The sequence below is a fragment of the Chelonoidis abingdonii genome, chromosome 1 (assembly GCF_003597395.2).
Source record: "Chelonoidis abingdonii isolate Lonesome George chromosome 1, CheloAbing_2.0, whole genome shotgun sequence".
NCBI lineage: Eukaryota > Metazoa > Chordata > Testudines > Testudinidae > Chelonoidis > Chelonoidis abingdonii.
Genome location: NC_133769.1, coordinates 20,680,859 through 20,703,733, shown reverse-complemented (window position 1 = coordinate 20,703,733; position 22,875 = coordinate 20,680,859). Strand labels below are relative to the sequence as shown.

At 40.1% G+C, this 22,875-nt stretch overlaps 1 protein-coding gene across 1 annotated transcript in view; it reads right to left on the bottom strand.

Moving 5' to 3' along the window:
- PCLO (piccolo presynaptic cytomatrix protein) overlaps positions 1-22,321 on the bottom strand; it is a 612,599-nt gene extending 590,278 nt beyond the window's left edge. The window contains exons 1-2 of the mRNA XM_075064425.1: positions 22,083-22,321; positions 14,442-15,696 (exon numbers count right to left, since the gene is read on the bottom strand). Of these exons, the coding sequence (XP_074920526.1) occupies positions 14,442-15,696; positions 22,083-22,321 (1,494 nt within the window). The remainder of the gene's footprint in view (positions 1-14,441; positions 15,697-22,082) is intronic.
- Between the last annotated feature and the right edge of the window lie 554 nt (positions 22,322-22,875).

The window sequence follows — 22,875 nt, the reverse complement described above, 5'->3', positions numbered from 1 at the left end:
TTGGTTATGTTTTATATAATAGCAGCAAAAAAGTCATAGTGGCGCTCTATATGCACATATGAACTAACAATAGAGGTGTGCTAATGAATTCCATATATTTATGTAGACCCATTTCATATGATCAACTTCTGAGCAGAAGTCTTCATCTGAAATGAATGAGGAGCTCTGCTTAAAACATGATGGCCCTACATGAACCATAATTATGTGTTCCTGCAATTATATCGTTATTAGGCTTACTAGATCCAAAAGTAATTACCATAAGCCCCATTGTACTCTTCATTATTCAGCACAAAGAGAAGGAATAAGGTAAATAGTTAGTCTATTTTCTGTACCTCTAGGCCTCTATTACTGTAGTATCCAAGAACCTCACAATTTGTAATATACTTCACTTCACAACAGCCCTGCGAGGGCAATAAATGCTATTTTACAGATTGGAAATAGACTACATGACTTGCCCAAAGGAAGTATGGCAGGGCAAAGAACTGAACTGAGCTCTTCTGAGTCCCAGGCTATGACCCTAATCTCTGGACCATTCTTGCTCTCTTTTTATGCCCCTATAACTGTTTTAAGAGAGAAGAGCAGCCCAAATACAGCACTGTTTTCCCCTGAAGGCTATCTGCACAATTGCGATTGGGGCACCATAGGATTTCAGAAAGGACATGTCAGGCCAGAGGAAGAGGGAGATGAAGCCAGGAAAACAACTGCTCCACATGGCATTCCCCATGCTTTTCACTGCTACTCAGTTTGGCATGATATCCTGCATGGCAACCATTTCCAGCAGGAGAGTTAGTTCTGCTCATTACAGCATTATCTCCTACTCCTCCACACTCTCTATTCCCTTTGGAGGGGAAGTAGGGCACAGGTTTACCCACGAAGCCAGTGATATCACATCTCCTGCATGAGCCACACTGCCAAGGGACAAAGGGAGCTGCACACAGGGACAGATCACAGGGGTAGTGCAGAATTCCTTTTAGACTCTTGGCTGCCCCAGGTGAGGGGAGATTCATGCATCCTGCTCCCTCCACAGACTTGCAAAACCTCCTCCCTACCACCAACCTAGATGAAAACTAGGACATTTTATGTGGTGAAGGTTTTGGTATTCAAGGGCATGAGCCAAGCTTATGGGACAAAATAATTAAGAGACTTCAGCTCCCAATTCAAGTGTATGCAACTCCCACTGAATTCACTGCAAGTTGAACCCATGGCAATGAAAACTGAATTGGCCCAGACTGCTTTTTAATTATTACATTCCCCTCTGTACTTACCCAGCAATACATTTTCAACAATGACCATAAAAGAGATTTTAACATTTAGACTCAGTATCTTAAAGCATCACCTAGATTGTCCCTAACTATTCAGATATGTACAATATACATATGTTATGGAAGACGATCTCAACAACAGTAACTGCTTCCCTTATAGGAACACTGGTTAGGCCCCAGATGTAGGTTTAGCAATAACCAAAACTGTATTAGTATGAATGTTGTCATACTGACACTGTCTTTTGTCTTCCATTTTCAAGTAAGACTGTTTTTGGTTTGCGTTTACACACTCCTCTGCAGTGTTCACAACTCAAATGTCTGATTAGGGCAGGGCAACCAAAAAGTGAAACTGACTAAAAACAAAACTGAAACAGCCAGTTAAATTTCAGCTGACTGACTTAAAAAAGAATGAAATTTACCGCTGTACATAGGGAGGCGCAAAGGCTATGAAGTCATATTTTGATGGCTTAAATGATGCATAATCAAAGTAATCTCAATGAATAAAATGTGTTGTTATTTTCCTCCTAACCTCTGATTTTACCAGCAATAGTACCACAGACCTGGGCACTAGGATGGCTCCCCAATACGTCAACCTCTTCATGGGCCACCTTGGAGAAGAATTTCTGAACAAATGCACCACAAGGCCAATGACATACCTGAGATACTTTAATGATATTTTCATCCTCTGGACAGATGACAAATTTCCTCATCGATTTCCACCACAACTTCAACAACCATCACCCGTCTATGAAACCCTCTATGGCACACTCCCATGCCAGCATCAACTTCCTGGACACCAAGATCAGCTCCCCAAATGGAACCCTACAGATAACTATATACAAAAAAACCCACAGATCATCGCACCCATCTTCATAGATCCAGTAGCTACCCCAAACACACCAAGAAATCTGTTATCTACAGCCAGGCACTCAGTTACCACAGAATATGCTCTGAGGAGAAAGTCCAGGATATACACCTTAAGATGCTCAAAAACACCTTCACTAAACTAGGACACTCCACCAGAGAAATAGATTACCTCATGGAACAGGTCACTCAAATACCCCGAGAGAACCTGTTTCAATACAGAAATAAAACTCTCTTTTGACTGCTCCCTTAGTTGTCACTTACCACCCCACACAGAACTCTCATATGGTAGCATCAAACAACCACCACCCATACTTGATGGGGACCCCATCCTGAAAGAAAGCTTTCCTGAACCCCCTTCTTCTAGCCTTCAAACAACCCCCAAATCCCTCGAAGCTCATCTTCAGCAGCTAGTTCCCAACAGACCAGGACACATCAACTCAAAGCAGCATCAGACCCTGACGGAACAACAGATACAAAACCTGCAAACATATCTCCACTGCTACAATGATCAACACCCCACACAACATACCTTTCAGGATCCATACCAATCACAACATGGGCTATACCTCATCCAGTGCACTAAATGCCTCAATACCAACTACATGGGTGAAACTAGACAATCACTACATTCTCGAGTGCACTCACTGAGGAAAATGATAAAAGACAAAAACATCCTTGCACCTGTGGGTGAACACTTCTCACAAAATCATCACTCAATATCTGACCTATCAGTCCTCATCATCAAAGGAAACTTGCACAACGCTTTCAAAAGACAAGCCTGGGAGCTTAAATTGATAAATTTTCTAGACACTAAAAATCAGGGACGAAAACAGATGGATTTATGACTTATTACAACAGTCTGTAACCCACTAATAACCCTATCCAGCTGTTTCTCCCCCCGCCCTCTTCATTTCCTTCCTATGACTGGAGGGGTGTTTAATGCTTCACTTCCCCTTATATGGTCCCTTGAAATATGTATTAATTACTTTTGGTAAATAATCTGTTCTACCCTGTATTTAGCAGTGACACGGAGTTCTTTTCCAAGACCTGAAGAAGAGTGCTGTGTTAAGTTTGAAAGCCTGTCTCTCACCAACATAAGTTGATCCAATAAAAGATATTTCCTCGCCCACCTTGTCTCTCTTACCACCAATAAAGACATTTAAAAAAGTAATGATGGCCTTTTAATTTTATCAAATGCTTTCTTCACCATGTGATATAATGAATGGTAAACACAGCACCTGATTAAGTCCAGACTGATTATAGTGTCCAATTAGAGTCTAAATAAATAAATATGAGTCCACTCTGTTCTGAAGTTTGCAATATATTATAACTTGAGCACCAACAATGTTAGCTGCCTCTATATCCTAGGTTTTCATTTTTTACTTTCTGAATCAAAATAAAGCTTTTAAAATAAAAGTTAATGAGTAACTCCTACAACTGAAATTAAGGAAAAAAACATAGGGATTTTACTTTTTTTTTTTTTTTTTTAATTCCTCTGTTTTAGCCATACATTCCTCCCAGGCATTTCAGTGGGGGGAATTAAGTGCCAAAATCCCAAAGCCATTATAACCAATACATTTAATCTTAAACTCAAAGAACTGTAGGAGGAGTTGTAAAATAAATTATGTTAAGAGCTGTATTTTATCAATTAAAATATATTGACGTATGGGCCTGATCATGTGTCTGCTGCTATCAAAGAGTTTGCTTTTGACTTCAGCGGGAGTAGGTTTGGGCTGTATCCAAGGCTGCTCTTCCATATTTTTACAGACAATGTAAAATTTGCATTGTGGGAGGGTGAGTGAGCACCTCACTCTCCATTTCCCCTCTATTCAATGACGACCATCATAAAAGGAGAAAGAGAGAGCAGTCAGAGCAATGCCCTGGCCCAAATCCCAAACTCTTTCTATGTTACATTTATTTCTTCCCAGAGCCAAAAAGGGCCAAACCATTAGTGCAGTGTGGCCTCACCACTGATCTGAAGTAAACGGGCACTAAAGCTAGTGTAATTGGCCCAGGAACAATTGCCCCAGTGGATTTTTTAGTGGAATAGAGACTCCTATGCTACACCTCTTCATCTCTTCTGCCAGCATAACAAGGAAAATGGGACACTGCCAGATCATCTCCATCCATATTGATGTCCTGGCTGAGTTTTTGGCCATTTGGGGCTGTCTGCAACTCCCTGAGATGGCTTTAATCAGCAATGCACAGAGTATGCAAAGACCAGAGGAGTGAAAAGATAAGCTTTGCACAGCCTTTCATAGTCTCCCTAACCTGCATTCAGGGAGCAGCAGCCAGGTTCCACGATACAGTCCAGAATGCTTAATAAATAAGGATACATGATGATAGAAATGTGTTTGAGATGGGCATTTTATTTAAAGGACTGAAAATATTGAGAATAAGCACCCAATAACTTGAGGAGAGATTTGCACAGAATTCCAAGATAGCTGCACACATCTGTGAAGGAAGTGAACACTGTCCTAATAGTAACTACAGTCACTTGTGCTTCCTCCCCCCGCCAATTTTTTTTAATCTTTTCTCTGCTTCACAATCATTTCAAATTAAAAAACTTTCAGTTCAAAGCCTTTCACTCCAAGTTCATTCCAAAGAGAGTTTTTCTAAAATCAATTAAAACAGATTTTGATAAAGAAAGGAACATTGGCACAACCTGTACTGAATCTCATGGACACAAGCATAGTAGAATAAGATTGTTCTTTTACACTTTAATAATTCAGTACCCTTAAGGACTCACATCACATCAATATGCTTCCAAAACATACTTTCCTTAATAATTTCAGTGAAAACTTTTGCCACAGATACAGAATGAAAAGTATGTCATCTGCCACAGGTTTCTTCCCTTTCTCTTGCCCCTCAGCCCTGTTAAAATTTAACAGATTTCTGTTGCACATATCCCTAGTAACACTTTTGTTCAGATTTCAGCAGTGTAATATGGAACCACTATCCTCATCTTCTAGCTCTCTGATATGAAATTATGTAATTTTAAAATAACAAGCAACCACTAAAATATATTTCACAAGAAGGCAAGCCATATGTTCAGAGAAATAACAGCTTTCTAATGACTGTGCTAGTTAAAAATGGGAGCTCCAAAGTAAGTTTATTCTCTATTTTCTAGCAATACCATCTATTAAGAGTACCAGCTTATTCAACAGCTCTTCTTTCTCTGTCCATTCAGAGTCAGAACTGCTGACTTCTGTGACAAAAATACATATTTACTGCTTTCATGTTTAACTTTCCTTAGCCCTACAGAGACAAGACAGCTCAGGATGAGCTGGATTCTACTCCTTCTTGTGCATTATCAATAGAATTGTTAGACCTGTGCAAACCCATTGAAGGCAATGGACTAGCACGGGTGTCACAGAATGCTTTAGCTGACCTTCAGGGTTCTCATTACTGTGGATGACCCTGCATGATTTTAAGCTTCCAGTATGGCTGTAAGGGGAAAAAACCCACATCTTCTTTAAATTTCAAATTGAGCACATTTGAAACAACATTCACTGAGACACAATAAAAATGGAGCTATTCTAACAGATATTTCTCAGAACAAAGCTACATTTTAAGATAATGAAAATAATTATCATTTACACTAAGACTCCTGGCAGTGTAAAGGAACCTTAAAGTGCATATAAAACATAAGGACCCTGTATATTCCCAGTGCAGTGTAAAGATTTATAAACCCTTTACACTGCAGGGGACTGTAAAGGAGTCTCAGGCCTGGGCTACACTAGCAGGGGGGTTCGAACTAAGATATGCAACTTCAGCTACGCGAAGTCAAAGTATCTTAGTTCGACTTACCTGGCCGTCCTCACAGCGGCGAATCAACTGACACAGCTCCCCCGTCAACTCCGCTTACTCCTCCTGCTGAGGTGGAGTATGGGCATCGATTAGCGGATCGATTTATCGCATCCAGATGAGACGCGATAAATCAATCCCCGATACATCGAACACTACCTGCTGATCTGACGGATAGTATAGACGTATCCTCAGTGTAAATGAGAATCAGGTCCAATGTACTTAAAAGGCCCAACTCTGCACCAAAGCGTGACCTAGAAGTCAATTCCCAGCACAGAAACAAACACGTGTTTATGGCTCCCAAAGCCTCCAACAGGAATCAGAGACAGGAATCTGAATTTGATTTATAGAACAAATTTCTACTTAGATAATATTAGGCCCTTAAAAATGCAAGTCAGCAATAATTCTATGCAGTATCACGTAGGCTAATAAAACATCATAACAGGTAAGAATCTAAGTCTCAGAATCCTGGAGTGGGCAACGCAGAAGTAGGTTCAGCTCCAGCCCAAATACAACAGATGACATGGCCATTCTAAACTCAGGTATGTAACGTATGAGTTAAATCCGTCTGTGCATCAGATGACTGGAGGGTAGCTAAATGGAATGCCAATTTTTTTTTAAATGTTCCAGAGGCGATTCTGGCAATTACAGGCCAGTAAGCCTAACTTCAGTATAGGCAAGTTGGCTTACATCATAGTAAAACCAGAATTATCAGAAACCCAGTTAAACACAATACGTTGGGGATAGAGTCAGGACAGCTTTTGTAAAGGGAAATCATGCCTTTACAAATCTATTAGAATTCTTTGAAGTGTTCATTCAACAAGCACATGGACGAGAGTGATCCAGTGGATATTGTGTACTTGGACTTTCAGAAAGTCCTCGACAAGATCCCTCACCACAGGCTCTCAATCAAACTAAGCAGTCATGAGAAAAGAGGGAACAATCTCTCATCGATCGGTAACTGGTTAAAAGATAGGAGATAAAAGGTAGGAATAAATAGTCAGTTTTCACAATGGAGGGAGGTAAATAGCATGGTCTCTCAAGGCTATGTACGGGGACAACATATTCATTAATTATCTGGAAACAAAGTGGTGAATAGTGAGGTGGCAAAATTGGCAGATGACACAAAATTACTCAAGACAGTTAAGTCCAAAGCTGACCACAAAAAGTTACAAAGGAATCTCACTAAACTGGGTGATTGGGCAAACAAAAAGACAGATGAAATGTAATGTTGACAAATGCAAAATAATGACAACTATATGTACAAAACGACAGGCTCCAAATTAGCTGTTATCACCAACAGTATAGAACACAAATGGTTAACAAATAAAAGTTCATCTGTTCTGCATAAAAAGCATCCAACCAAGTGAATATCATTTGGATTTGACAGATTATCCCTTCTGTTCAAAGAAGAAATCAGCCACACTTCCTGCCCAGTGATTACCCAGAAAACAGCATCCCAAATCACATGACCTGATGCAGTAGTAAATTACAGTTGCTGGGCAACAGTAATACCAGTGCAGATGGCTCACTGCAGTTGACATCTTTAGCCATGCAGATTAATTTATAATTTACTTGTGTTAAAAACTGGACGGAAGAGTTTCCTGGGCTAGTGGTAACTTGCTTAAAAGCCTTTTAGAGTATTTTCTATTTAAAATGATCAGCCTACACGTTGGAAGGCCAGACATTTCTTGCCATACACTAAGGATTGTTCAGCTTCTCTTAGCTTTTTTTTTTTTTTTTTTGCATTAAAGAAACTAGAAGCTACAGGACAACAATGCTTTTAATACGACTCTGCCCTGAATTAAAGAGTACTAATGTAGACATGTAATCTTCTTCTGATAAAGAACAATGGAAAGTGTATTGAGTTCTTAAACAGAAATACTTCAGAATGAAATAATACTATTGTGTATGTACTCAGCACTTTTCATTTGAGGAGCTCATCAATTCTTCCAACAAATTCCACTTCATATAAAAATATACACTACATTCTACTTGAAGCAGATCTTTCTTACAGAAAAGTAGAATTAAAGGAGCTACATTAGAGATTAATTGGATCCAAAGTCCCAAATTATTTCAGTGCACAGCAATGTTTAAACTGCAATTTAGTAACAGTGAAATGCCAATCATTCCGTGGAGGGAAAAAAAGCATTTTATTACTGGAGGATTTTACTGCAGATATTTCATTTTAACACCAGGAGATAAGAAACTTTTTAGGCAACTGACTGAATATTTTTGGGTCAGATCCTGATCTCTACTACCCTGGTGTAACTCCAGAGTAACTCCACCCATTTTAATGGAGTAGCTCTGGCTTTACACCAGTGAATCTAAGAGTTTAATCTGATATGATATATTTAGATACTAATAAATACATAATCTTAATCTGATTTCTTTTTTAAAACTTTCTTTTTGTCTTCATACTTACAATAGTTTATGGAAGGATTCGAACACTTACGACTTTTCTATTTTGCACTGCTTTCCTCATGTTGCCATCAGTAATAAATACTCTTCAGGACTCAAGAGTATTTTACAGAAGGCTTGCTGTGTCACAGCTATTTCTACTGCTATAATAAAGCCTAGACATGGAGTCTAGGATTGTAGACTTATTTTTGTTTACAGTAAGTTTCTAGCAACAGAGAGTCCTGTGGCACCTTTAAGACTAACAGGACTCTCTGCTGCTTTTTACAGATTCAGACTAACACGGCTACCCCTCTGATACTTGACAGTAAGTTTCTAGTCCATGTCACTTTCTGGTTCTCAAGCACTAGCACAATACTGCAGTTTTTGAATCATAAGCATTGCAGAGAATGTTTAGATCTAATAAAAGGCTGTCTTTATTAGCATTTATCAATAAAGAAAATAATGAAAACACATCAATACTGTATTAGGTTCATAAAAAATGGTGTGCCTTTAATGCAACATTATGTTTGTGAATTCAAATTCACAAAAGTCATAATGAGGGTTCCCTCATGAATGGAATGTACTTATCAGGGTGGGGCTGGATAAATTAATGAATGAGACAGTATAATGAGGTTCTCTAGGATAGCAGGGGACTGGATTAGATGACCCAAGGGGTTCCTTCCTGTCCTATGTTCCTCTGAATAACAAGATACACCCTTGTATAAGAACAGTATTTTGAACTATTGTATGTACTTTTAAACGAGTTTCTTAATATACATGTGCAAAGCTGTTGAGTTATAATTGCAGTGGATACCATCAATGAGTTTCCTCAATTTCTCTGTTTAAATTCTAAATAATATGTATTTAACATGCACCTTACCAAACCATCCCCTCAAAGACATACCAGATATATAAATAATGACAAATATTGGTATATAACTATCATAAGGAACACTGCAATTCAGTAACAAAATGGAAGTAGAAGGTAACAGGAAAGTAGAAGGGAAGAGTATCCATATTACACCACTGAAAACATGTGGAATGGGTTATTGAAGTCAGAAGAGATGGACTGAGATAGATTAAAGGTGGAATGAATTGTTTGAAAGTAGTGTGATCTGTATAGGCATGTGGTATCAAAGAGAAGCCCATGCAGAAGATCTGAAATATATAACTAGGGTCTCCAACATTAAGAACTCTAGAACTTGAGTCAATCTGACCCTTTATAGGCATCCAGTGTAATAAGCATATAGGTGCATTACCTCAGCACAATCCCTGGCTGAGTATGTGCTATGCATCTTCTTTAGTAGTTAGTTCACAGAGGATGACAGTCTGCTACAACTACCAGCCAAAGGAAACAAAGTATAGAAGTTCATGCCTTTTGCCCCTGGTTCTAGCAAAGCAAGTGTTTAAACATATTAGTAGTGCTTAAACGATCTGAAAGTGCTGGTTCAGTCCCCACTGAGGACCTGTGTTGTTAGTTTTTACAATAGGGAATGAAAGAATGAAAATAAAATGAAGGGGAAAAAATGATCACACAATAAAACACATAGTTAGGAGGCTGGTTATTTAAGAGACAGTCTCATTCTCTTAGATGTGAGATTTGAAAGTGTATATATGAGAAGTACATGGAGGACTAAACACCAACTGCGTTTAAATTTTTTTTTACCTTATGTAATTGTTTCTAGGCACTCATATAATACAGTGATGAAATGAATATAAATACCTAGACAGATTAGAGAGACATACGTTGCCAGACGCATGCTATTTATGGTGTGCTCTCAGTCTCCAATGTGCTGCATAAAACAGAAGACAGCAATACCTTGTCCAAAGACTTGCAATGTAAGTTAGTTCAGTCACATGGTGCAAATGATGACCTGATCTCCTGGCAGTACAATATCACTTTTGGGTCTTGGTTACAAAATTCTCTATATTGAATTGAGGTGGACAGGCTTCATATAGGATGTGAATTTTAAGTAGCAATTTAAATGAAGAGAGAGTAAACTTTTGTACTTTCTTCCATGCTGCCCTGATTCACGCAATGCTCTCCTGGAGCTACTCTGCACGGCCCACTACCCTGTCCTTATTCAACCCTCCTCTTCAGGAGCCACTTCTGTTGTGATGCCCAGAAGAAAATTTGCCAACTAGTAATATAGAAATGTACAGACTGCCATACTGGATCACACTAGTGGTTCAATTTCCCATCACTGACATTGCCCAGAACCTGATACTCCAGAGAAAGGTGCAAGAACGCCTGCAGAAGGCAGTTATAGTAGTTTACAAAGGAATAGTCGTGGAACTAAACAATGAATATCCTCTGTTACATGCTGCAGCTCTTCCCCCTACCTTTTGTTCATCGGTCTCTTTTTCATTTAGAATTGTCATTTTGGGGGACAGGGACTGTGCCTGAGTAAGACAGAGTTCCAAATGAAAGATGTATGAATGGAAGACACAGACATGAAGGGATATACAAAATGCACAGTAGGGCAATGTAGTAGGAACATTGACTTGTAAGAGTGAGTAGGAGGAAATGAGAGTTTATGCAAGGAAAACTAAAGAGTCTTGAAGAGGAGCATGAGAAGCTTAACTGTTATGCAGCACAAGAGAAGAAGTCAAAAAAAGGATTTCATTAGGTAAATGGTGTGATCTGAGTGGTGAGAGGGAAGATTATTTTAGAAGCATTCTGGATGGACTGGAGAGGAACAAGGACAAACCAGGAAAAGAAAGTTTTCACAGTAGTCACAGCAACTGACAACCAATGAACAAAGTATTGTTTTCAAGCAGTATGGTGAAAAGAATGTCTGAGTTGTGGTATAGGAAGAAGCAGCAAGATTTAGCAACAGCTTGGGTACTGGATGAAAAGGGGGATAAGATGATTTTGAGCTATAAAATGGAAGGGAGAAAAAAAATCAGCACTTCAGGTTTTGTTATATTCCATTTCAGATGGTCACAGAACATCCAGAATGAGATTTCAGTAAGATTGGAGATGAGAGTCTGAGCAGAAGAGGAGAGGTAGATATGGGAGTCATCAGCACAGAGCTAGTAGCTGACTAGATTACAAGCACTTCTCCTTCATTTATTGAAATGATTGCACTGTGAAATAAATGCCTTACCTATGTTTATTTCAAAGTATGATATGAAATTCAAATTTCCTTTTACATATGTATGCAATCAGATGGTCTTAAAGGCAGCTTTATTTATTGTCTCAATGTATTGAATTTCATACCCAGGCATAGTACCTACTTTAAAAGTAAGTGGAAAATCAAAGATTTTTCAAATACTTACAGCTCTCTCTAAACCAGTTTGGTTCAAATACATTGAAGGCTCTTGATTATCTTCATGGAAATGTGATATTTTAAACATAAGCCAACTTTTGAGCTATCAGAATCTCACTAAAGAACACACAAGAAAGAGAGACAGAGAGAAAGAAAGAAAAAGCCAATGCTCCAATAACTGAATACAAAATGGGCCACCGAAATTTTATCAACTGAGAGTGCCAAACAAGTAGGAGAAACGTCATCTAAAGTGGTTTTTCTCTTTCCCCTCTGTACAAGAAAGCTGCAAAGGCTTGAAAACAAAGGTTTATAACAATTTCATCTTCAAATACAGCTAACATCAATACTACAGAGATAAGGTGGGTGAGGTAATATCTTTTATTGGACCAACACCTTTTACTGAAAGAGACAAACTTCTGACCTTACACAGACCTCTTCTTCAGGTCTGAGAAACTTACTCAGAGTGTCACAGCCAAATACAAAATGGAACAGTTTGTTTAGCATAAGTAGTTAACACAGATTTCAATGGAGCATTCAAGGTGAAATGGACGAATAAAAAGTGAAGTTGGTCCAATAAAGATATTAACTCACCCAACTTATCTTTCTAATATCCTGGGACCAACAAGGCTACAACAACACTGCATATAACATCACGACTGTCAGACTATACTACAGGGGTCGGCAACCTTTCAGAAGTGGTGTGCCAAGTCTTCATTTATTCACTCGGATTTAAGGTTTTGCATGCCGGTAATACATTTTAACGTTTTTCGAAGGTCTCTTTCTATAAGTCTATAACATATAACTAAACTATTGTTTTATGTAAAGTAAATAAGGTTTTTAAAATGTTTAAGAAGCTTCATTTAAAATTATATTAAAATGCAGAACCCCCCAGACCGGTGGCCAGGACCCTGGTGTGTGAGTGCCACTGAAAATCAGCTCGTGTGCTGCCTTCGGCACACGTGCCATAGGTTGCCTACCCCTGCTATAATATTTCCCATGGATGCTTAACAGATTTTATTTCTAAACACACTTTCTGAGATCAATTCTCTTGAGATCAATTATTCCAAACCTGGACAATCATCCAATTATTTTCCTGTAATTTGATGCAGCATAAGGTCTCACCCAGCTTGCCAAATTCAAGGACGTAGGAGTGTGGCAGCAGAGGTTCACGGTACCAGTGTTTCTCCTTTGACTCCCATTCAAGAACACTCCTGCCTAAAAAGTCCCATATAACATTCTTCAGCAGCAGTATTCTCTGGTTACTCCCCTTGAATGTGTCCTGCAACTGGCCCTAGAACCCACAGGCTGTAAAACACAATTCACACCTCTACTAATCTTAGAATCTGCAAGCATCAACTCCGATGCAACCTTTGAGATCCCAGGAATGGACTCAAATGGGCTCTGAACTCAAGTTTGTATCCTCTGCATAGAGGTGCAGAGAGTTACCACTGCATAACTACAATAAACCTTTATTTCATTTCGTTCTTAAAAAGACTGCAAACCAATAAATTATCAAGGTTGACAGATGCAAACAATGTGCCATTTGTCACCAGGTGCCATCCAAAAATGCCACTAATAAAAGATGTGCATGTGAATGAGATGTATCAATTATCAATGTTCTTTCTTGTTGTTTATTGTAGTCTTTATACAAAGCTAAGAACAACTGGTGACTTTTTCTCGAAATTCATGTTCAAGTTCTAGTTGTTACCCAGTTCAGGCTTCTTTCCATTAGCTTTCCTGCTCATCTAAACCAAAAACCGCAGTCCTCTCTAACTTCCTCTCTGGTTGCTTCATGACTGGTTTGTTGGGTTTTTCTTTGGTACCAGTTCTACTGTGCTCAAATTGGGTTATGCTAAGAATGCAGGCATTGAAAATAACAAACTCAAACTACAAAGCAACTTTGGGAAATTAGAGTAATGGAGGTTTAAAAGCAACAAGAAGGGTCCAGATATTAATGTGAATTCTCATGGAAAGGAGGCAAACAGCACAAATATAGTATTGGACTAGTTAATCAAGCCACTATACACATCAAATTAAAACAAGTTCATTTAAAAAAAATTATGTTCTGATATTTTTATGTACCCAGTACTACAATTACAGGAGTGGAAAAAAGTCTGAGAGATCCTTCTGTGAACTAAAGAATGGTCCACCTTATTGGAAAAAAAAATTGAAAACCATCAAATTAAAAATCATCAACCAGATTCTCAACTGGTCTATACACCTGTGTAGCTCCAAAACTGTGCCAAATCTAGACCAATTGAGGAGCTGACCCTATATCCATTTCAAGCACAAATTTCCACATTTGTGTGACTTCCTGCTCCAGATATTAAAACAGAAAGAATTTTTTAAAATTCTAATTTATTTTTTCACCATCTGGACTGCTTGTTTACTTTTGCACCTCTCTCAGCAGAGATCCTAAATACAGGCTAGTCACTTTTATTGCTTAGTCATTTCCTATATCAGTTTATGTTTCTGGTTCACAGACATCAGCACAAGACTATGGTATCTGGGCTGCAAACACAGCAGAGGAGTGTTTAAATTCAAGCAAAGGTAATTGTTTGAAAAAAAATGTTCATATTAGATTTTGTCTTATTATTTCTATTGCAGTCATGCTTAGCAGCCCCAGTCACAGACCAGGACCCCACTGTGTTAGACACAATACGCACACGGAACTGTCATTTCCCTCCAAATGAAACATGAATTGTTTGCCTAAACAACCTGACCTTCTCCTCTTAACTTGCTATAATGGGCCTACACAATGTATTACAAACCTTAGTGAACTTTAGCCCAATTTGGGGGCCTAGAATGAAAATCAATGTTAGACATTACTCACCTCTGTTATATGCGGATTGGGATTAAAGCCACACAGGCTGCAGACCACGGTTTGACACTGTGTGCATGTATTGTAATTGGCCTGTTCTGGAGTGTGCAGCAGCAGTTCAGTGCTAGTGCAAAGAGGACAGAAAGTTTTCTTTGGGGCTGATTCACCAGGTGTGGCTGCAGTTACTTGTTGCTGTGAAGGTTTACCAGGCCCTGGTTGCTGGCCTGATAGTTTTGTAGGTCCTGGTTGTTGTGACGGTAGCTTTGCAGGCCCTGCTGGCTGCAGAGATGGTTTTGCAGGTCTTGGCTGCTGAGATGGTTGCTTAGTAGGTCCTGCTTGCTGAGGGGATGGCTTCCCGGGCCCAGGCTGTTGAGATGGTTGTTTACCAGGTCCTGCTTGCTGAGGGGATGGTTTCCCGGGCCCAGGCTGCTGAGATGATTGTTTAGCAGGCCCTGCTTGTTCAGGCGATGGTTTTGCAGGACCTGCTTGCTGTCCTGGTTGCTGAGATGGTTGTTTTGTAGGACCTGGCTGCTGTGCTGATGGCTTTGCAGGAGCTGGTGCATGGGACGGTCCTCTAGCAGCATCTGGTAGCTGTGGTAATGTTTTGGTTGGGCCTGGTTGCTGTGGTGAAGGTTTTGCAGGACTCTGTTGTTGAGGTACCTGCTTTGTGGGTTCTGATTGCTGCGGCTGAGTTCTCTGTGGCCCTCGTTGTTGAGATGGTTGTTTTGCTTGTTCTGATGGAGGGCCTGTTGGCTGACCAGGCCCTGGTTTCGGAGCTTGCTTAGATGCCCCTGGTTGCTGCTGTTGGGGTGGCAGTCTGGAAGGTCCTGCTTGCTGGGGTGCAGATTTGACAGGCTCTTTTTGCTGAACTGTTGGCTTTGGAGATTGTTGCTGAGTTGGATGCTTTGCATGTCCCTTTTGCTCCTCAGGCTTTCCCTGGTCCTTCTGAACTGCTTTTTGTTTCCTGTTGGTTTCTTCCTGGGCTGCATCTGAGTCCGATATCAAATCAAAAGGATTGAACTTGTTTACGACTGAAGTGACTGCACTTAATGGATTGGCCTCAGAGAGGAAGCTAGGCATCATACTTGGCTTCTGATCTTCTTTAAAATCAGTCCTGGATTTAGATTCTCTCAGACTAGTGGAAGAAGGGCTCCTTCCAGGTGACCGTTGTTCTGTCTTCAACACATCTACTGTTCTGCTTTTGCTTAAACTGGATGAAGACTTACTTGGCTGCCTTGCATAGTGGTTTATATCAAGCTCAGGCTGTCTGTGGGGAGAGAAATATAGTAAAATAAAAATAGTGAAAGACTAACTATAAATTAGTTGCAATTATTGAACTGTTTGGAAGAAAATGTAAAGAAAAAATAGGGTAGGAAAAGTCAAAAGATTATGGCCCCTGAATCTTCAACTGCTTAACTTCAAGCATGTGAATAATCCTCAATGGGACTATTCATATGAGTAAAATTACTCATGTGCTTTAGTGTTTGCAGGATCAGGGCTTATTACAAGGATTGTCATATTTTTTTTTGTTCCAGAAACATTTATCTGAATATTTAGTAGATGTCTGATTTAGTATTTAGAAACTAATCTAACAGAAGAACCGTCTTTATCCAGAGAATTTTCTTTCAGAAGTCTGAAGCACTACAAAATTAAGCTGTGATTTTCCACTTCATCTAAACCCAGATGACTAACTGTTCACAGTATCTCTTGGGGTGTACAATTCAAACATGGAGACAAAAAGAACAGTAAAAGAGAGAGGTGTTCCATGATCAGCAGATCAAACCATGGCCATCCAGGAAAAAATACTCCTGTTACAAAATGTTTATTAGCCAATGCTCTGGCTATTTGTACCTACTTTTAATGGTGTATTTACAACTGAATATGCAGCAATGATTCAGGCATCTAAAATCCCGGTAGATCAAAATGTAGAGATGTCTTTTATTACAGTATTTAGACTGACATTCACAAATAATAAAGAAAAAGTATCTCTTCGTTCAGGCGAAGCACAAGCTAGCTAAGAGAATCACTTCTTTTTAGCTTTTTCATTAATAGCACTGAAATGATCCCTCTTTCCCCCACCTAAAAAAAAACAACAGAATTTATCTGACAACAAAAATATATCTGTCTTATTCTGCAAGGGTTTTAACTTTGACAGGTCTCATTTTCCTTTGTTTTATAATACAGAAGGTTAAGCTAGGGAAAGAAGGGAGCCAAATCCAGAGAATACCTCTAGGTGTAGTATGGTGTTTTAATTGTTGGTCTGTTGGTTTGTACCTGGAGGGGATGATATTCTATTCAGTGCTATTGTATTTCAGCTAAAGGGTGTGACGTGATGTTCTGTTTTGTGCAATCATTTCGTCTTTCCTGAAGGATACGATATTCTCTCCTGTGCCACCATTGTGATCAGTTTTCAGACATTTCAAGTTAAATATAGTCCCACATTTCCAAACATGTTATTTCTTAATGTACATACATGAAAATCAGGCAGTCATTCATTAGCCTATTAAAGAATCTGAGGTCCATGACTACAACAAAAACAAACTAGCAGTAGGATAATTTTTAATTAAGGGTTACATCAGAACACTGCCATAGTTATAAATAGTAGTAACATGCTACACTGGATTTCAAACAGCTAATGTTACTATAAACACACTACTTTAATTCATGAATATTTTGAGCTTTCATTAAATCCCTGATAAATGGCTAAAGATTCTAGCAATTTGCAATTTCACATCAATCCTGACTTGCCCTTTCTAAAAAGTTAATTGCAATTATCCAAAACAAGGGTGTAGGGAACACGATTCCCATGTATGGCTAATTGCTTTTATTGTCATCACATTAACTAGGGTTGCCACTTTTGGTTGGACGTATTCCTGGAGATTTCATCACATGACATAATACTTTATTAAAGATTAATCTTTAATTCCTGGAGACTCCAGGCCTATCTTGGAAGGTTGGCAACCCTAACATTAACTCTGACTAGCAAGCTGCTTTCAGTGCTACTTTTCATTTTTTCCCCCAGGATAGCCACATGGATAACTGGGAGCTTTATTACATTAATGCATGCCCCACTGAAGTCAATAAGAGTTGTTTCATTCACTTCAATAAGTACTTGAGTGGGCCCTTACTTACCAGGAAGAAAAGTATATCCAGCATGGCTCAACCATAAACTGAGTCCGTACAATGTTTGCAAATGTACTATAAAGCTGCCAGTCAGGCCTATCTGGTTTTAGTTCCATGCCACTTTGTGGTACAAATTAGATTCATCCAAAGATGTAGTGCTTGCTTAGCGAAAATGCATCAGCTTTTGTACTAGAAAAGGCTGAGTATGGTTCTGGTTTTAATGCTTGCAACTGTTCAAAAAGTTTGAAAGTTTAGGTTCAGAACAGCAAGACCCTAAGAGAAAAAAATGGAGGCATGACCATTAACAATGTATGGACATAAATATTGCCTAATGGCTGAGAATATTGAATACCAATGCTTTGAGAAACAGAATTCAAAGTTCAGGTCAGGAAATACGAGGTTAATTACAATTTCTCATTTATGAAGTCAGACGAAATTAAGATTTAAAAAAAAAAAAAAAATCAACTAATGATGATGTTTCCAGGGCTAACTAATTGTGAACTTTTTTAAGTGGTGTACTCATGAGAGAAGCAGTCAGCCTCTGCCACTCTTATCTGTGGAACATGGATCTCTTAGAACAAGGAATACAGTAACAAAATTTGCCCAGATTTCCAATGCTCTACCCAATTTTCAGTGTACTAAAATATTGTTACCCAGATTATTAGTGTTTTGCACAGTTAACTATTTTTAAAATAAGACAAAAAACATGAATTGAACAATTAATGCTTGATGCTGCCAGACTGCATGTTCACTGTGCAGACCAGATTTGTTTGCCATTCTCCATAAATGAATGTTTCTATATGAAACTGTACCTAAAATGTGGAAGAAAATGACTTTAGAGGACAAATTTATTGAAGACTTTTACCTCTGTAATAATAAACCTGGATTTAGGCTTTTTATTTTGGGGCAGATGATTGTGGGAGCACAGTTTTTCTAATCTTTTCTACACCCATGTGACAACTGAGTTTTAAGAACAATCCGTTATTGTAGTCACATATTGCATTTACAGTTGTTGATACTTCTGTAAATCGCAGAACTTAATCTTCATTTTTGTCTGCACAGAACTTAATCTTCATTTTTGTCTGGCAGGGAATTTCCTGTTGCCAAACATTTTTAAATGGGGAGAGGAACTCCATCATTTTTAAAGGGAGGCTGTTTTTGAGTTGTTAGGCCAAAAACAAACTTCCTTTCTTCGCTCCCCAGTGCCCTGATTCTTTTGTTTCTCTTCCTCATTTAGGCCCTGATTCAACAAAGCACTCAGTTTCAATTATGTAATTAATAAGGCATGATCCAAAGCCCATGGAAATCAACTGGAGTTTTACTATTGATATCAGCAGACTTTGGCTCAGGTCTTTAATAGCCTGAAAACCTTCATGATAAAATTAGTTCAACCAAACTGTTTACACCATCAATTAAAATTAATCCTTTTAAAAGCCAAAAATAAATTATTAACAATGAACACTAATTAAATGATCCTTCATATTTACAGAAAATACATGTATACAAAAACAGATATTTCCTGCTGGTCAGTGTTTACTTTCTTAGAGTCAGTATAATCATAGTATTGACAATAGACTGTATTTATTCTGGAAGAATAAATGCAATACTTAGGAAGTGTGGGTCTCAGGCTGGGCTACTTTTATAGCATATACTCTCAAAATACAACAGCATTTTTTTGCCAGTGACAGGCAGTGGCTAAACTATTTAATCACATACATAAAAATTAAGTTAACCTAAAAATGAAGTGGCTGTGCTGGAAAGAGGTTTGATCATCTAATCCTTTCTGATGATATGGAACAGATCCTCTGCTCGTATAAACTGGCATAGTGCTACTAACATTTTATGGAGCTAAACTAATTTCCACTAGCTGAGAATATGGCTCTTTGTGATTCAGTCACAGTTTGCAAACTACTAACTAAAAGTTGTCTGATTTTCTTCAGAGATGCTGAGTACCTGACTCTCCCATTGAAACTAACCAGTGCGACAGTTGTTCAACACCTCTGAAAAATCAGGTCAATTTTATTTAGGTGGCTCATTTTAAGTACTCAGATTTGGAAAAACATGGTCTTAGTGCTTATAATAAAATGGTTAAAGTGTCATAACGTGCATTACTTGCTCTTATACCAGCTGCTGCATTTCCAATTACTTGAAAGCACGAAGCCTCTGAAAATAGATATAACTACAGCACTTATTTTAGGCAGATGAAGGGGCAACTCTGTATCCTACTTCTTATATTGCTTGCTATTAAAAAGTCAGTAGTTTCCAAGATGTGTCATACAATGGTATATGGAATATCAGTTTCCTGTTATATTTAGTTCAGTTCAGTTCACTGTACACTGAAAACGAAACTCATTTTTATAAAAAAGAAGTCTAAAAGTCAGTGCAGTAAGGGCACCACCTGAATCATTTCAAAATGAAACTGGAATAAGCCAGCTATGAATGTATTGTTGGGAACAATCCTGCACTGGAAAATAGATGGACTAGATGACTTAAAAGCTCTTTCCCATATCTAATTTCTTTGCTCACGTAGTATTACTCTTCAAAGCAACAGACTCTGAAAAAGCAAAAAAGTTTGAAGCTAAGGAATCTCAGGATCACTAATCTAGTCACTTGCTTAAGTCAAAGTAATTGTGTGCCTGATCCAAAGACCATGGTAGTCAACTGAAGGATTCCCATTGAGATCCATAGACTTTGGATTAGGCCCTCAAAAATCTGGCTTCCCACCTTTGCCAGAGAATCCCAGCAGCAGCAAAGAGCAAGTAAAGCTACTGAGCAAGAATGGATACTTGATAATACCGATAGGCATGCAGATATTGTGGTGATGAGCACCAGTGCAAAACTCTGAGATAGTGTAGATGAAAACATAAATCATCTTTTTACTCAGCATAGCAAAGCACACTGCATTATTATAAAATGTCAAATTTACCAAATACAGTCAGGCTTTATTTTAATGAAAACTGAAGTTAAGTTATAACATCTAATTATTCCAGTTATCTCAGAACATAATTTTAGGGTAACAACTGTCTGCAGATATAAAGATGTGGCCAAATAAAATCATTTTTAGATATCCCAACAATGTAATGAGAATGTTTAGCTTCCTTTGTACTGGCAGGTTAACTTGAAAACAATAAACCTTTAAAACCTGTGTGTCTTTGTGGTATCCCAAACTGCTACACAAAAGGAAATTTTGACCTTGATTATGCACCCCTAGAGAAATCCCCATTGGTTTCAGTGGGAGCCAGGGCAGGCCCCAAATCAGCTATAGAATTATATTCCACACAAACTTTCATTATTTGTCCATTCTTAACAAACATGAAGAGATATAGGATGAAACCTCAGTTTCAAGCAAAATGGAAACAAATTCATCTCCGGTGTAATTCCACTGACCTCTGTGGAGTTTCTCTAAGGGTGGATTTGGTCCAATCCTCCTTTTTTGTGTTCTCTTAGCATTCACTTATACAAGCCTGACATTATTTAAACTGAATTGGCATTTATCTGGGATCAGGTCAGTACACCACAAGAACCTGTGGAACAGGCAAAGGATGTTCCTTTTTGTAGGCTGCTTGAGACAAACACCACACCCAACCCCTGGAAATTGTAGGCTCCAAACTAGCCATACCCTTATTGTGGTCCTGAGAAAATGCCAACTTCAGGACCATGGACAAGGGAAAGGGAAACCTATCTTCGCCTGACCATAATGTGCATTAACAGTGCTACTGTATTACCAGCACACAAAGATAACTAATATTCCCTGTGGGGGCAAGCAGTGGATTGGGGATAGAAGGGAGAATAAGGAAGTAAATTGTCTTAGCTTTTAGATATACACGAATAGATGAAGTCAACCCCACACAAGATATAGAATAGCTATTTGACATAACAGCCCATGCTCCCTATTTGTCTTCACCTTCCCCCCTCCATGAGAAAAGACATAAGGGGGGACTATATAGGTGAAAACACAGAGCCTTTGGTCTTTGATTATCTATCTAAATCAATGGTGACTCGCAGAGGCAGATTAAGGACTTTCAGATAAAATAATGCCCTAGAGTTTGGGAAGATTCAGAGAGACTCCATCGGTTCAGTAGAAGCCGCTACAGAACTGCTCGGTGTGGGCAAACCTCTCCTGACTCCTATTCTAGCTGGCGGGTGGGAGAAGCATCCCAAGCCCCTTTATACCCAAAAAACAAACAAAAACAAAAAAACCCACCCAATTGTTCTTATCTGCAAACCACCCGATCCCTTGCCACCAAAGCTAGCCAGCCCCTGGGTCTGGTCCAGGAAAGGGGGTGGGGGAGAGGAGGCAGCCCACTGGAAGGGAGGAGGATTATTCGTGATGATTAGAAATCCTCGCCGTGGGGGGAGCAGACGCTCCACCCCAGGGTCCCTACTCATGCTACCTCCCCATCCACACCCCGTCTGCACCATGCACCGCCTGCTCCTGATGCAATGCACCCGGCTCGCAGGGCTACGGCAGCGGGAGCAGCCCCACACCCGCCGGGAAGGGGGCCGGAAGAGAGCGGTTTCTCGCCGTGCCTTTGCAGGGGAGGGGGCTCCGCGCTGGTCGTGCCGGGGAGGTTTCCTTTGGGCAGCTCCTGCGCCCTTGACATGACAGCGGCGATCTGTCTCCGCTCCTCCTCGCTGAGCTGGCTCAGATCCGCCTCCACGCCGGCTGCCAGCCCTTGCCCTCCGCCATCCCCGGCCGCGGCAGCCGCCACCCCGTCGGGCAGCCCGGCCAGCGCTTCTCCTCCCTCCAGGCTCGCTTCGTTGCCCATGGCTGGCGGGCTGGCTCCCTACAGGCGAGCTCTCGCCGCTCCTAGGCGGGCTGGGCGGCTGCGGCTCCGGCCCCTGATCGGCTCAGCTCTGCCCCGATGGGGAGCTGGGCAGCTAGTCCTGGGCGGCGGGCGCCGCTGCCTGCATGGCTCCGGGGCGCTGGCTCCGGCTCCGGCTGCTGCTGAGGCGACAGAGAGCGCGCGCACCTGGGCGCTGCCAGCCTCCCTCTGCCACCGCCTCCCTCCTCCCGCCGAGCGCATGCGCCGTGCGGAGCGCAGGTGGCTTCCTCCCCTCCCCGCGCACACACCAGCGGCCCCTCCTCACCAGGGCATTTAAAGGAGACGCGCAGTCCCAGTGCAGACGCCTCACACACACATATACACGAGGCACCCGCGCACCCCACCCCACTTCATTCCCAGGCATAAATGCCGCAAAAAAGCTGCAACTGGAGCCCGGACCCAGCCACTTTTCCCCCCCTCCCCTCCAAAAAAAACCTGATTCATAGACAGACAAGTCTACAGATGAGATGCTCTAAATACATCCCAAGCCACAGACC